This window comes from Rhinoderma darwinii, chromosome 1, assembly GCF_050947455.1.
Source record: "Rhinoderma darwinii isolate aRhiDar2 chromosome 1, aRhiDar2.hap1, whole genome shotgun sequence".
In the NCBI taxonomy this organism is placed as follows: Eukaryota; Metazoa; Chordata; class Amphibia; order Anura; family Rhinodermatidae; genus Rhinoderma; species Rhinoderma darwinii.
Window position 1 is genome coordinate 270,462,971 of NC_134687.1, and position 16,275 is coordinate 270,479,245.

General features: G+C 43.4%; 1 protein-coding gene across 1 annotated transcript in view; it reads left to right on the top strand.

The window, feature by feature from the left end:
* Positions 1 to 994: 994 nt before the first annotated feature.
* The window catches only part of ARRDC2 (arrestin domain containing 2), a 90,857-nt gene continuing 75,576 nt past the window's right edge, over positions 995 to 16,275 (top strand). The window contains exon 1 of the mRNA XM_075864024.1: positions 995 to 1,379. Coding sequence (XP_075720139.1) covers positions 1,121 to 1,379 — 259 coding nt within the window. The 5' untranslated portion in view covers positions 995 to 1,120. The remainder of the gene's footprint in view (positions 1,380 to 16,275) is intronic.

Below are 16,275 nucleotides of genomic sequence, written 5' to 3' on the forward strand. Positions count from 1 at the left end.
GTCAATTGTATTTGCGTAATCGCTACTTATTTTTTGCGGGATTTCCCCACTGAATTCAGTGGGGAGGTAAAGCCCGAAACAAATAGCAGTTGTTGCGTTTATTGCGGCGTAATCGTAGCAACTCTACCGCAAAATAAGATGCTCAGAAAAAAATAAAATCTTATACTTACCCAAAAGTCTGTGTTCCTTCCTCCAGGTCTGCCTCCTAGGATGACGTTTCATCTCACGTGACCGCTGCAGCCAATCACAGGCTGTAGCAGCCGTCACATGGGATGAAACGTCATTCCAGGAGGCAGGCCTGGATGACGTCAGAGGGCCGCCCTCCTGGGATGACGTTTCATCTCATGTGACCGCCGCTGCATCGGTCTCCAAATGTTTAAATGTTGCAGTTTTCCGCAGCAGACATTCCGGATGAAAAACTGCACCATTCTTTGGTGCGGCTTATCACCCGGGATTCCCTGCAGCCACCGGAGCGGATACGAAGTGTAACTTTACGAAGCATGCGTAATGTCAGCCATAATGTACAGCAAATAAACCTCTCCTGCACCAGGATCTCCCATGTACAGCATTTTTACCACTCCATATGCAGCACATTAACCCCTTCACAAACCAGAATTCCATCCCATGTACGTAAAGGCATTTTAACCCATTCTGCGCCAGATTACTTGCAAGTACAGCATTTAAACCCTCCTGCACACAACCATCACCCTGTACAGCACATTGATCCCTGCTGCACCCCCTACACAGCATATTAACCCCTACATCCCCATCACTATTGTAATGTGTAAGCACATCCTCAGTTCGACACAATCTCCCTCTGTCCACCTAGCAGGTGAAGCAGGTAAACCTTCCCCCCAGCACCTGTTCAGAAAGTTCCGCTCCGCACATTGTGTTTCCTACGTTATCGTGCATGCAGCTGGAGGTGGGTGGGTGTGTTCTGCCCTGACTGGGCGGGGCCTGGCCCTTCATTCCCTGCCTATCAGTTGTGTACAGAGCTGTGCGGCCTCCAGATAAGCGGCACTGTGCTCTTGGAGGTGGTACGCGACAAACCCTCAGTGGTACTCGCAACTTGTCCCGTCACTGTGCCCGATCGTGTTGCTCTCTGCCAGCCTGGTACATCATGCACTTCAGTAAAATAACAGATTTTAACGTGGACCTCTGCCCAAGTGTCTATAGGGTGTACACAGCCGGGGATGTGCTGATGGGACAAGTGGCACTGGAACTCTGCAAGCCCATGAGAGTTTCAGCTCTAGAAATATGTGCCACGGGGTTGGCAACCGTGCACTGGCTGGAGACCCGCAGCATTGGCATGAATACGGTGTACAGCGACTTTACTGAACATGAGATCTACTTAAGGAAGAGGCAGCAGCTGATAAGAGGTAGGTGGGCAGGGAAATGGGTACGGTGCCCCTTCCAGAAGTCATTCTATTCCATGTACCTAGATATAATGCCTCCTCTGTACGGCAGGTGCATCAGTCAGCCAGCTGCTCACCTACACACAGGTTATTCAGGCTCCTGCCAGAAATACTTTAGTCACTCATTGTCATTACAAAGTTGGCAAGTGCCTTTTATTTTCCAGTGCTTTTTCCAGCATTTACCTCTGGACAGGTGCCTATTTTCCAAATAACTATTGTAAGGGTATGTTCACACGACCTACTTTCAGACGTAATTCAAGCGTTTTACGCCTTGAATTACGCCTGAAAAACGGCTCCAATACGTCTGCAAACATCTGCCCATTGCTTGCAATGGGTCTTGCGATGTTCTGTGCAGACGAGCTGTCATTTTACATGTCGCTGTCAAAAGACGGCGCATAAAATTACGGCCGCCTCAAAGAAGTGCTGAACACTTCTTGGGACGTAATTGGAGCCGTTTTTCATTGACTCCAATGAAAACCAGCTCCAATTACGTCTGTACTGGACGCCGTGAAAAACGCGTGCACTTGTAAAAACGTCTGAAATTCTGGAGCTGTTTTTCTCCTGAAAACAGCTCCGTAATTTCAGACGTATTTGGCGTTGTTGTGTGCACATACCCTTACTGTTACCATCACAGAGATTAGGATTGTCTCCAATTGTGAGGACAATCTGGGATTTTTTTCAATGCTCTCCTGAATGTTGGTCAGATAACCGCATGTACAGTGCTGGGAAAAAGTGTGTGTGTGTGTATATATATATATATATATATATATAATTAGTCCTTCTCAGTGAATTAAAATATCATCAAAAAGTATCTGTACATTTATTTCCGTAATTTAATTAAAAAAGTGAATCTCATATTATATAGATTCATTACATACAGAGTGATCTATTTCCAGCATTTTTTTCTTTTAATGTTGATGATTATGGCTAACCGTTACTGAAAACCCAAAATTTAGTGTCTCAGAAAATTCGAATATTATATAAGCCCAATTTCATAAATAATTTTGAACCCCTTCCTGATATTTGCGTATGGCTAAGTCATAGCCGGGTAGGGGGAAGTATGGACTGGGCTCACGGGCTGAGCCCGCTCCATACAATGCAAGTGTCGGCTGTATGTTACAGCCGACACTTCACAGCGAGCGCAATCCCGCTACTTTAACCCGTTAAATGCCGCGGTCAATAGCGACCGCGGCATTGATATCATTAGAGACCGGGAGTGACCCCCTCTAGCAGCTCATCGCGCCCCCCCGCAATCCAATCGCGGGGTGGCGATGGCTGCCTGGGGGCCTAATGATGGCCCCAGGTCCGCCATCTTTGTGCTCCTATCTTAATAGAAGCCTGTCAGAAAGACGATATACTTCAATACATTAGTATTGCAGTATATAGTGCAAGCGATCTAACGATCGCTAGTCGAAGTCCCCTAAAAATATTAAAAGTTTAAAAAAAAACGCCTTTTTCCCATTTTCCCCCTAGGGCATTGCAAAAAAATAAATAAATAAAACATAATTTGGTATCGCCGCATCCGTAAAAGTCTGAACTATTAAAATATATCGTTATTTAACCCGCACGGTGAACGCCATAAAAAAATTAATTAATTAAAACGCCAGAATTGCTATTTTTTGGTCACCTCATCTCCCACCAAAAATGTAATAAAAAGTGATCAAAACCTTGCACATACCCCAGAATGGTAGCATTAAAAACGACAGCTTATCCCGCAAAAAAGAAGCCCTCATACCACTTAATCAAATGAAAAATAAAAAAGTTATGGCTCTCAGAATTTGGCGACACAAAATATATTACATTTTTTACACTTAGTTTTTTCCTTGTAAAACTTAGAAAAAACTATAAATATATATTTGGTATCACCGTAATCGTATTGACCCACGGAAGAAAGTTAACATGTTGTTTTAATTGCACAGTGAATTCCCTAAAAACGGCACGCAAAAAAACATGGAGGAATCGCTGTTTTTTTCATTTTCTACCCCACAAATAATTTTTTTCCTAGTACATTATATGGCACAATAAATGGTGCTACGAAAAACGACGACTCGTCCAGCAAAAATCAAGCCCACATAGGACTATATCGACCAAAATATGAAAAAGTTATGGCTTTTGGAAGGCGGGGAGGAAAAATTGAAAATTAAAATCTGAAAGTTGTTTACGACGGGAAGGGGTTAATACTGAAATGTTTGTACAGTATATGCCCTCAATACTTGGTCGGGGCTCCTTTTGCATGAATTACTGCATCAATGCGGCGTGGCATGGAGGCGATCAGCCTGTGGCACTGCTGAGGTGATGTGGAAGCCCAGATGCAAGTTGGAGATGCGGGACCGAGACGTTTTTTTGGGTGTGCTCAGTGTTGAATCGTTTTTGGTCAGATATGTGGCGTATAACCTCCAGGTTTACTGACTCTTCCTTACAAAAATCTCCTGCTGTGTTCCTGCTCTATCTGTGCGACATCCGAATTACTACCTATAAGGGTATGTTCACACGGCCTATTTTCAGACGTAATTCGGGCGTTTTACGCCTCGAATTACGCCTGAAAAGACGGCTCCATTACGCCTGCAAGCATCTGCCCATTGCTTGCAATGGGTTTTATGATCTGTTCAGATGAGGTGTAATTTTACGCGTCGCTGTCACTTCTTTGGACGTTTTTGGAGCCGGTTTTCATTGACTCCATTGAAAAACGGCTCCAATAACGTCCGTAAAAGACGCCGCGAAAAACGCAAGTGCTTGCAAAAACGTCTGAAATTCAGGAGCTGTTTTCGCCTGAAAACAGCTCTGTATTTTCAGACGTTTTTGCTCACTGCGTGTGAACATACCCTAAATGCTCTGTGATTTGGCATCTGGTGAATGCTTCTTGGGCCTGTATACCTACTCTATGGAGACAGACTAATCCTTTGATTTCATTGTGGTTTAATAAGGTCCAAGAGGTTATGAGGATGGAGGAATTTACCGCCTCTCTCAGAGGTACCCATGACAAGTTTCTTAAATCGTGGCATCACTGGCTCATCTACAAAAATTCAGCGGAACGCAGGTGTCACGGTGTAGATCCACTTGGCCATACTGCGTAGTGGAAAGGCAGCTGGCCAACCAGGTACAATACAATGTCTATAGTCCAGAAAGGGTACCTGTGGCAATGTAAACCGTAACGGTGATTCAGGCTTAAGATAAGGCTGCGGCAGCAGGCAGACACCGGGTGCGTGTAACACAGGAGATGCAGCGGAAGACACAACTTCAACTCTAGACGGCACAGAGGCACGGTAGCACAGGATACAGGGTACAGGCAGCAGGAACGGGTACCACTGGGAACTGGAAAACACTAGGAGACCATTTGCAAGACAAACTTTAGGTACACAACAACGCTCCGGCAAGGAACAAGTAGGCAGAGCCCTTTTTATCGTGCAGCAGCACTGATTATAAACAACTGGACGCAAACTGGTCCTTTAAGGCCGTGCACGCGTGGCAATGATCAAGAGGGCAGAGCCCTTTTTATAGTCCAGCGGCATTCTGGACTGATTGCAGATCTCCTGCAATTGTGCGCGCACTGGCCCTTTAAGGCCGTGCACGCGCGCCCTGCGGGAGACAGTCTCTGAACCAGGAAGTGAGTGTCGGCGTCTCCCAGGAGGGAGATGAGGCCGAGAACTCACTTGTCCATGGCCACCGCCATAAGAGGGTAAGTTAGAACGATGGGCCGCGGCCATAGACATTACAGCAGGTCCTATATGAGGTGAGTGAGCCCTATTTGTCTCTTCTTTTCCATCCTTCAACGCTTTTCTTTCTCCTCCCCTTCCCTATAATATATTCATTTTTATTTATTTTTTTAACTCCTTCTCCAGGGAGTCTCTGGATTTCTTTATTTTCGTTTGAGATTCGTTGTTATACAGTGATGACTTTGATTGCTCAGTATATTGAGTTTTATTGAGTATACCACTTTTAGATGTTCCTCTGTAGATATTATGTGTTCAACTGTAATTTACTATTCTGACCTGCATTCCGGACCAGTTTGATTTTAAGGTTTTTTTTATTTCTGTGTTATTAAAAACGGATAACTCAGGAATTTAAATAAAAATCAAGCAGTGAACCACATTTAATTAACAATTGGGTTCAATTTCACTCTCCGCACCCAGGCATGAGTACTGCCAGACATGTTGAATCTGAACATCCGCTAAATAGAAGCTGTCTGGCGATGTGAAGCGGGCTACAAGGTCTCAAAAAGCAGAACACGATTCCGTGTTCTAGACAGATTCAAATATAGATGCCAAACAAAGTCACTGAAATCTACCAGGCTGGAAATGGTTACAAAGCCATTGCTTAGGCTCCATGACCCCAACGAACCACAGTGAGAGCCATTATCAACAAATGGAGAAAACTTAGAACAGTGGTGAACCTTCCCACCCATGAGTGGCCGGCCTACCAAAATTTCACCAAGAGCACATTGACGACACCTTCAGGAGGTTACAAAAGAACCCAGACAAACATCTAAAGAATTGCAGGCCCCCCTTGCCTCAGTTAAGGTCATTGTACACAATTCCACAATAAGAAAGACACTGGTAAAAAATGGCATCCATGGGAGAGTTGCAAGGCGCAAACCACTCCTGAGCAAAAAGAACACAAAGGACTGTCTTGCATTTGCCCAAAAAAATTGTAGATGACCCTCTAGACTTTTGGAATAAAATTCTGTGCACTGATGAGTCAATGGTGGAACATTCTGGGAGACCAATCTCATCTGGCGTAAAGTAACACCGCATTCCACCATCAGAACATCGTACCAATAGTCAAACGTGGTGGTAGTGTGGTGATCTGGGGCTGGTTTGCTTATTCAAGAAGTGGACGACGTGTCATAATTGATATAACCATGAATTCTGCTCTCTAACAGAAAATCTCGAAAGAGAATGTCCACCTGTCAGTTTGTGACCTAAAGCTCAAGCGCAGTTAGGGTAATGCTGCAGGACAATGATCCGAAGCACAGGCAAGTCCACCTCCAAATGTCTCAAAAGAAACTAAATAAAGGTTTTGGAGTGGTCGAAGTTAAAGTGCTGACGAATCCCATTGAGATGTTGTGGCAAGACCTTAAACAGACATTTCATGCTCAAAAGCCATCTGTAAAGGATCTGCCAGGCACAACTTCTGTATCCACGCCCATAGGTAATCAGTCTGCACCTGCTTCTATGTCTGTGAGACTGACTCCATCTTCCACCACTCAGGATGGCAGGCTTAGGAGTGGGAGAGCCTATCACAGCCTGGCCAGACGGAGCTAGCTCCCGCCCTCTGTCTATTTATACCTGCCTTTCCTGTTCCTCCTTGCTTGTGATTCTTCTCTGTTGGTTTCCTGGCCCTGCTGCAGCTTCTTGAACTACTTGTCCTTGCTTCGTATTGACCCCGGCTTACTGACTACTCTCCTGCTCTGCGTTTGGCACCTCGTACACTCCTGGTTTGACTTGGCTCGTTTACTACTCTTGTTGCTCACAGTGTTGCCGTGGGCAACTGCCCCATTTCCCTTTTGTTCTGTGTTCCCTTGTCTGGTTGTCTGTCGTGCACTTATTGAGTGTAGGGACCGTCGCCCAGTTGTACCCCGTCGCCTAGGGTGGGTCGTTGCAAGTAGGCAGGGACTGAGTGGCGGGTAGATTAGGGCTCACTTGTCTGTTTCCCAATCCCTGTTATTACACCATCCGATGTAGCCAAATTAAGATTATTCTACAAAGAAGAGTGGGCGGAAATTCCTCCACAGCAATGCAAGACTCATTGAAAGTTATCGCAAACGTTTGATTGCAGTTGTTACCTCTAAGGGTGGCACAACCAGTTATTTGGTTTAAGGGGAAAATTACTTTTTCTCATGGGTGATTATAGGTTTTGAATGATCATTTTACATTTTTGTGTTTACTCGTGTTGTCTTTTATCTTATATTAAAATTAGTTGGATGATCTGAAACCTTTAAATGTGACAAATCAGCAAAAATGTGCAACTATGTTTCTCTGCTCCTGTGTCCTCCAGACAAAACTTCTTGTTCTGTGCTCTGGAGGTTTAGCCTTGTCATATGAATGTCATGTGCATCTTAAAGGGAATGTGTTGCTAGAATTTTTTTTATTTTTTTTTCACAAGTCAGGAAATATTATAAATTAGATTCTAATTTATAACATTTCCATGTGCTGGTCACTAGAGGGAGCAATTCCCAAAATTTCAGCATTGCAATGTGGTAAAGCAACCTCATTGCTTTATGCTGCAAATTTGGTGTAGACACACACGCTCTAGTGAGCTCACACAATCCCCCTTCCCTTATCCTGGCTAGTGCCAGGAGAAGGAGGTGGTTGAATCTTCTAATCCTCCTACACTGTGCATTCGCTCAGAAACTGGCGGCACACCGTTTAGGAGGATTAGATACAGTGGTAATCAGACGGTATAACACGAACATAATACACACATCACATACACAAACATAACTTACCTGCTCCTGCCGCCGCTGCTGCCTCCGATCCTACTCCTCGCATTTTCGCTTCCTGGAACATATGTCCGGAAGCTGCGACCGGAAGTAGTCATCTTACTGTCCGGCCGCGACTTCCGGTCCACATGAAAATGGTGCCGGATGTCGCTCTGCCAAAGACCTTCCTTGCGCCATTCCCACACAGACGGCGTACACTATAGTGAATGGAACGGCTCCCGTTCGCATTCTCTATGGGGATGTATGTGCCGTATTCCATCTCTGTATGTGTCGTTAATCGACACATACAGAGATGAAAAAAAAATGTCAGCTCCCATAGTGAAGTAAAAGAAAGAAAAAAGTAAAACACAAAAACAAATAAATAAAATTTGATTTAATAACATACTAAAAGCAAATTGATATAAAAAAATAAAATTCCGCGACACCTTTCCTTTTAAGGGGTTGTCCAGTCCCAAAAAAATTGATGACCTATCCTTATAATAGGCCATCAATATCTGATCGGACAGGGTACAAGTCCCAGGACCCCCGCTGATCAGCTGTTTTGAAGGGGCTGCAGCGCTTGTACTGCTTCTCCTTCATTTTCTTTACTGCTCACACTGTGAATTGCATTTGTAATGGCGGTTCACAATAATACAGCCTTAGCCCATTGAAGTGACTGGGAGGAGTCTGTAACAGTGTGGGCAAGGGTGTACTTGGTCTGCAACAATATTTAGGTAGCTGGTACTTGTCATTGTAACATCCATCTGAATGCCAGGCCCAGGGTTCCCAGCAAAACATTGCCAAGACTATCATCTTGCCTGCATTCTGTCCACAGTGCATCCTAGTGTGATCTCTTTCCCGGGTAAGCAACGCACACAGATTTGGCTGTCCGCATGCTGTAAAAGAAAATGGGATCCATCAGACCAGGCCACCTTTTTCTATTGCTCTATGGTCAAGTTCTGACACTTAAAGAGGCTCTGTCACCAGATTTTGCAAACCCTATCTGCTATTGCAGCAGATAGGCGCTGCAATGTAGATTACAGTAACGTTTTTATTTTTAAAAAACGAGCATTTTTGGCCAAGTTATGGCCATTTTTGTAGTTATGCAAATGAGGCTTGCAAAAGTCAAAGTGGGTGTGTTTAAAAGTAAAAGTCCAAGTGGGCGTGTAAAACGCCCCGATGTACGCACATAATACACGCCCACTTGGACTTTTACTTTTAAACACACCCACTTGGACTTTTGCAAGCCTCATTTGCATAAATACAAAAATGGCCATAACTTGGCCAAAAATGCTCGTTTTTTAAAAATAAAAACGTTACTGTAATCTACATTGCAGCGCCTATCTGCTGCAATAGCAGATAGGGGTTGCAAAATCTGGTGACAGAGCCTCTTTAAAGGGAACCTGTCACCAGCATTTTACCTATTAAACCGACTATACCTGGTGGTAGTGGGTGAAAAATCATTTCTATATAACCTATAATTATCTTCTTAGTCGGCTCTGTAGCTTTAGTATTCAGCTTTTTAGTGTTCCCACACCGTATGCAAATGAGCAGAAAAGAGTCAGATCTTCATTTGAAAAGAGTCAAATCTTCGTTTGGAAAGAGTCATATCTTCATTCCTCAAGTCTTTCCAAGTTTCCCCGGCCTCCTTACTTTTGATTGACAGCTCCTCGCCTTCCCCCAGCACACAAAATCCCGCGCTTGTGCATTGATGTCCTCTTTTGGTGTGTGCGCACAAAGGGACACCGCATAATTACGATAAAAGGCGCAAAACGTTTGCAGACCGATATTTACAGTCGGAAGAGGAGTTTAGGAGCGGGGATAATGGCAATGAACTTTTTATAGCAGCGGCCAGTGAGGGAGAAGTAAAGTTCAATAGGTGAAATGCTGGTGACAGGTTCCCTTTAAGTGTCTATTGTAGGCACTTTCAGCGGTGGAAAGGGGTAAGCATGGGTACTCTGACCGGTTTCCGGCGAAGCAGCCACGAATACTACGAGCTGTGATGCACTGTGGGTTATAACGCCTTTCTATCATAGCCAGCATTACCCTTTTTAGCAATTTGTACGACTCTCCACGTGTATCAATGAGACTTGGGCACCAATGACCCTGTTGCTGGTTCAGTGGTTGTGCTTCCTCAGATCACTTTTGGTAGGTACTAACCACAGCTTACGGGAACACCCCACAAGACCTGCCGTTTTGTAGATGCTCTGATCCAGTCATCTAGCCACCAAAATTTGGTCCTTGTCAAAGTCGTTCAGATATTTACACTTGCTCAATTATCTTGCTTCAAACACATCAGCTTCAAGAACTGCATCGAAAAGCCGTATCTGAAAACCGCATGCGTTTTACAGTAATTTGATGTTTTTTTGATGCGATTGCGGTCAAAACGCAACCGCATTGAAAATTGCATCAAATCGCAGTTAAAACGCAGTCTAACCGCAATGTGTGAATGGACCCTAATATCACACCTGTTGACTGCTGCCATTGTAAAGCGATAATTAATGTTATTCACTTCACCTGCTTTTAACCAGTTAGTGACCGCCAATATGCCTTTTCATGGCGGCCACTAATGAGCTTTATTCCGATGCAATAGCCTTTTTATAGCGCTGCATCAGAATAAATAGAGCAGGGAGCCGTTAAATCTCCCTGCTCTCAGCTACCAGAGGTAGCTGAGGGCTGGGGGCATCCCTGCTCTAACCGGTGAGATCAATATCTGTATTGATCTGACCCGTTTAACCCCTCAGATGCGGCGCTCAATAGCGAGCGCCGCATCTGAGTGGTTTTGGAGAGAGGGAGGGAGCTCCCTCTCTCATCGCACCCGGCAATAAGATCGCCGGGTGTCGTGTCTTCTATGACAGCCGGGGGCCTAATAATGGCCCCCAGGTCTGCCTGTAGTGAATGCCTGCTAGGTCATGCCAGAGGCATGGCCTAGCAGATGCCTGTCTATTTTAAACGTATTGCAGTGTATTATAAATGCGATCGGAGGATCGCATAGTGACGTCCCCTAGTGGGACTTGCAAAAAAAGTTTAAGTTAATAAAAAAAAATGCTTTATTGTTAAAAAAAAACAAAATAAAGTAAAAAAGTTCCACATATTTGGTATCGCCGCGTCCGTAATGACCCTAGCTATAAAGCGATTACATTACTTAACCCACACGGTGAACGCCATAAAAAATAAAATATAAAAAACAATGCAAAAATTGCTGTTTTCTGTGAATCCTTCCATAAATAAAATGTGATCAAAATGTCGCATCTACTCCAATAAAAACTACAAGTTGTCCCGGAAAAAAAAAAAAGCCCTCCTATAGCTGCATCGACGGAAAAAATAAAAAAAGTTACGGCTCTTCAAATATGAAGACCCAAAATCAAATCATTTTGAAAAAAAAAGTGTTTTTACTGTGTAACCGTAATAGAGCATAAAAAATCTATACAATCGTAACAACCCGCTGAATAAAATTATTGTGTTATATTTATCACACTGTAAACGGCGTAGATTTAGGACACAGAGTGGCAACATTTAAGTTGTGGGTTTTTTTTCTATTCCCCCCCCCCCCCCCCACAAAAAAAGTTAATTGTTAAATTATATGTGCCCCAAAATGGTGCGATTAATAAAAATACAGCTTGACCCGCAAAAAACGAGACCTTATACGTAAAAATAAAGAAGTGTTAGCTCTTGGAATGCGACGCTGGAAAAATGAAAAAAATAGCTTGGTCATTAAAGAGACATCGCCTCCAGCCAGGACGCGGTGTCTATTCACACTCCTGACACTTCGGTAAAGTTACTGTGGGACTTGCTCACACAGCACAGCGTTAATTTCACTAGATCACGCTGTGCTGTGATTAAGTCCCACACAAACGTTACCGAAGTGTCGGGAGTGTAACTAGACATCGCGTCCTGGCTGAAGGTGATGTCTATTCACTCTCAAGACACTTCAGTAAAGTTAATGTGGGTGTATGTGACAGCACAGCATGCAGTGAATACAGATGACATGAATGGAGAGAAGTGTATGACGCTGATTGGTCCGCGTCATACACTTCTCTTTACAACGCCCACTTGGTCAAAAGGTAAAAAACGCCCAGTTGTCTATTAAGAAATGAATTAGCATAAATTGAAAATTGTTCATAACTTGCTCAAAAATAATCGTTTTTCAAAATAAAAACCACTCTTATCTACATTACAGCGACAATCAGATTATGTAGGAGATAGGGCACTTATAATCTGGTGACAGAGGTTTAAAATAGGCTGGTCATTAACCCCTTAATGACCGCCGATACGTCTTTTTACGGCGGTCATTAGTGGGCTTTATTCTAGAGCGCCGCCAAACTACGTCGCTGCATTAGAATAAAGTAAACAGAGCAGGGAGCCGTGAAATCTCCCTGCTCTCAGCTGCCAGAAGCAGCTGAGGGCTGGGGGCGTCCCTGCTCTGCCGGGTGAGATCGATATTAGTATCGATCTCACCCGTTTAACCCTTCAGATGCGGTGCACAATAGCGAGCACCGCATCTGAATGGTTTTGGAGAGAGGGAGGGAGCTCCCTCTCATCTCACTGACACCCGGCGATAAAATCGCCGAGTGTCTGTGTCTTCTATGGCAGCCGGGGGTCTAATAAAGACCCCCAGGTCTGCCTGCAGCGAATGCCTGCTAGATCATGCCGCAGGCATGACCTAGCAGATGCCTGTCCGTTTTAAACGGACAGGCAGTAATACACTGCAATACAAAAGTATTGCAGTGTATTATAATAGCGATCGGAGGATAGGGAAGTCCCCTAGTGGGACTAGTAAAAAAGTAAAAAAAGTTTAATAAAGTTAATTAAAAAAAAAAGTGAAAAAAAAAAAATGAAAAACCCAGCTTTTCCCCTTACAAAATGCTTTACTATTAAAAAAACTACAATAAAGCAAAAAAGTTACACATATTTGGTATCGCCGCGTCCGTAACGACCCCGACTATAAAGCTGTTACATTATTTAACCCGCACGGTGAACGCCGTAAAAAATAAAATAAAAAACAATGGGAAAATTGCTGTTTTCTGTTAATCCTGACTTAAAAAAAATGTGATAGAAAGTGATCAAAAAGTCGCATCTACTCTCAAATGGTACCAATAAAAACTGCAAGTCGTCCCGCAAAAAACAAGACCTTATACAGCTATGCCGACGCAAAAATAAAAAAGTTACAGCTCTTCGAATGTGACAATGGAAAAATCTAAAAAATGGCTTGGACATTAGGGCCCAGAATGCCAGCAGGGGGAAGGGGTTAAGGGGTTAATGTTATGACAGATCAGTTTATTTGTGTGCACATTGATGTAAATGGTGATTTGGACCCATACCATGTTCCTATGTTAACAATGAACTTCCTCAACATAGGCAAAGGTGTTGTCGTAAGAATATAAGAGTAGTTTTCTGCAGACCGTTGGCTTGGAACTTCAAGCACTGATCGACAAAGAAGCGAGTGCTTACATTTTTCACATATTTCATTGTGCGCTAAAGGGCCATTTGTAAGGCACTTCTGGTTGTTTACCTCTAAGCAAGGGAGTTTTTTCTTAACCACTTCCTGACCAGAGGCTTTACCCCCCCCCCCCCCACTTCCTGACCAAGCCCATTTTCAAGTTTTAGCCATGTGCCAATTTGAAAGTGAATTGTTCTTCTATTGCTCTTTCAACCTACATGTATTTGGAAGTGTTTTTTTCAGAACATGTTGGACTTCCATATTTTGTAAAAAAATAATAGATATATTTTAGTTTTAAAAAAATGTTAAAGGAATAAAGGGAAATAAATATAAAAATAATTTAAATTTAGATGTTTTTTGACCGACTTCAGAGATACTAAATGTGTGCGCATTTCTTACACACTGGGCGCAAGGCGGAGCTTACAATGAATGGTGCGCAAATGGGCTTTTGGAGAGCAAATTTTCCGAAGCTGGTTTGCCGACACCATACGACCATTACAGATGTTGTAAAGTGCTAAAACACTGAACACCCCCAAAATGAATCTCTAGTTTCCCTGGGAGGCACGTGGTGCTTTTCTGTTTTCATTCATAGTTTTTACTGCTCTTGCGCGAATCACGCGCGTCACATGGAAGTGCTTCCGTGTGCTGCGTGTGATTTTCACGCACCCATTGACTTCAATGGGTGCGTGATGCGCGAGAAACGCACAAATATAGGACATGTTGTGAGTTTTACGCAGCGGACACACGCTGCGTGAAAATCACGGACTGTCTGCACGGCCCCATAGACTAACATAGGTCCGTGCGAGGTGCGTGAAAATCACGCGCGTTGCATGGACCTATTATAAGTTCGTCTAAATAAGCCCTTATTATCAAGTCCGGAGTCAACGCAGCTGTCTACCTGGAAGTTTTCGAGCCCTTCATGCTTCCCTCTGCAAACAAGCTTTATGGAGATGCTGATTTCATTTTCCAACAGGACTTGGCACTTGCCCTCACTGCCAAAAGTACCAATACCTGGTTTAATAACCACAGTATCGCTGTGCTTGATTGGCCAGCAAACTCGCCTGACCTAAACCCCATAGAGAATCTATGGGGTATTGTCAAGAGGAAGATGAGACACCAGACCCAATAATGCAGACGAGCTGAAGGCCGCTATCAAAGCAACCTGGGCTTCCATAACACCTCAGCAGTGCCACAAGCTGATCGCCTCCATGCCACGTCGCATTGATGCAGTAATTCATGCAAAAGGAGCCCCGACCAAGTATTGAGGGCATATACTGTACTAGGGTTGTCACGATATCCGAATTTGGACTTCGATACTGATACTTCGTGTAGTATTGCGATTTTCTATACCAAAACGATTCTTTGGCAACAGTAATAAAAAAAAAAAAAGTTCTCCCATTTTCTGATGGGAGGCACGTGGTGTGATGAATTTTGAATGTGCCTCACGTTAATAGTAATTACCCCATCATGTTTATAATTACCGCGACCACATTCACTTTCATCACTTGCCGTGTACGTTACGGAACATGGCGATCTTTGGCCGTGCAACTGTGTCGTGTCCAAAGTCGCCGTGTAGCCCCAGCCTAAAACTATACTATATATGAACATAAATGAGAGATAGATAGATATGAGAGATTCATAGATATGAGATCGATAGATGGACACACATACACACACACACACACACACACACACAGATAACTTTTTATAAATGTTGTTCTATACTGATGTATTAGCATACTCCTGTATGCTAATACATTATACAATGTAAGGCCTCATGCACACAGCCGTGCCCGTAATCACGGCTCGCTCACCGCATATTCGTGCCCGTGCTCCCATACAAAGTATGGGAGCACGGCCCATAAAATCAGAAAAGTAGCACATGCTCCATAATTCAAATATATAGAGGAAGGAATAGTATATAAAATATAACCTTTAATTTTTAACCATATAAAAATGGAATAACAATAAGAGTATCAATTGTGCTATTATATCTTATAGCAAATACACAACTTAGTATTTAGCTTGCCAAATACTCAATTAGCGTTCCATAGTGTGTACAGCAGGACTGCTCAGGATCATAGGAGTTACACAGTGGTATTCTGCCTGTCCCTTTTATCCTAATAAATTCCTAACTGTTGACAACATACCGGGCACCCGTTCTGAAAAGAACGACCCTGTTGTCTCTGGAACTTGTTCTTGTGATAAAGTCCGTAAATTCTGAGTACAGCTCCTACACGTTTCACCAGGTTTACTGGCTCGACAGGGAGATAATTCGCGTGACAGATAATATGGCAATGGCAGCGAGTGCTTGAAAACGCGCTCTTTTGTGGATGTATTAGCTCCGCCTCTTCCGGAGGCTCGGTCGTCGGATGTCCAATAGCATGGGAGCACTGCTACGTCATCACCCTCCCATTACTGTCGCGTCCTCCCTACCTCCACAGTGGGCTGGATTAATGGTATCGTATAGGGGATTAATTCAGCCATACCCCTATATGGCTTATCAGCTTTCCCGAATCATGATTTTATTCTTGGAGACCTACTACGTTATTAATGCAAAGGATGTTTTTAGGGGTAATATATGTAAAAAAGTCAGACAGGAGAAAAATTATGGATTTGTAAGTAGTTTAACCTGACGTGTGTCTTATAAGCATACTGCATATTCTGACATTAATATGATGCCAATATAGATAGTACAGTATGGTATATGTCTCCTGAATTGTATTTATACCTGCAGTTAGTGTACACTGCCTGGAACCCTTTTATATATTTCTAACTCGTTTTGTATGTCATAGTCTATCATTATATATACAATAAATAGTTTTGTCCTTAAAACTAGAGTAGATTATCAGATCTCAGAGAAAACAGGCCTAGTTTAAATTTTCATTAAGACCTTCTGGGGTCACTGATCTAATTCTATGGATCCAGCGACATTCCACTTGTAATAGATCCCTATCCCAGTTACCACCTCTCGGGTTGGGTTCAATGTATTGTATACCGTG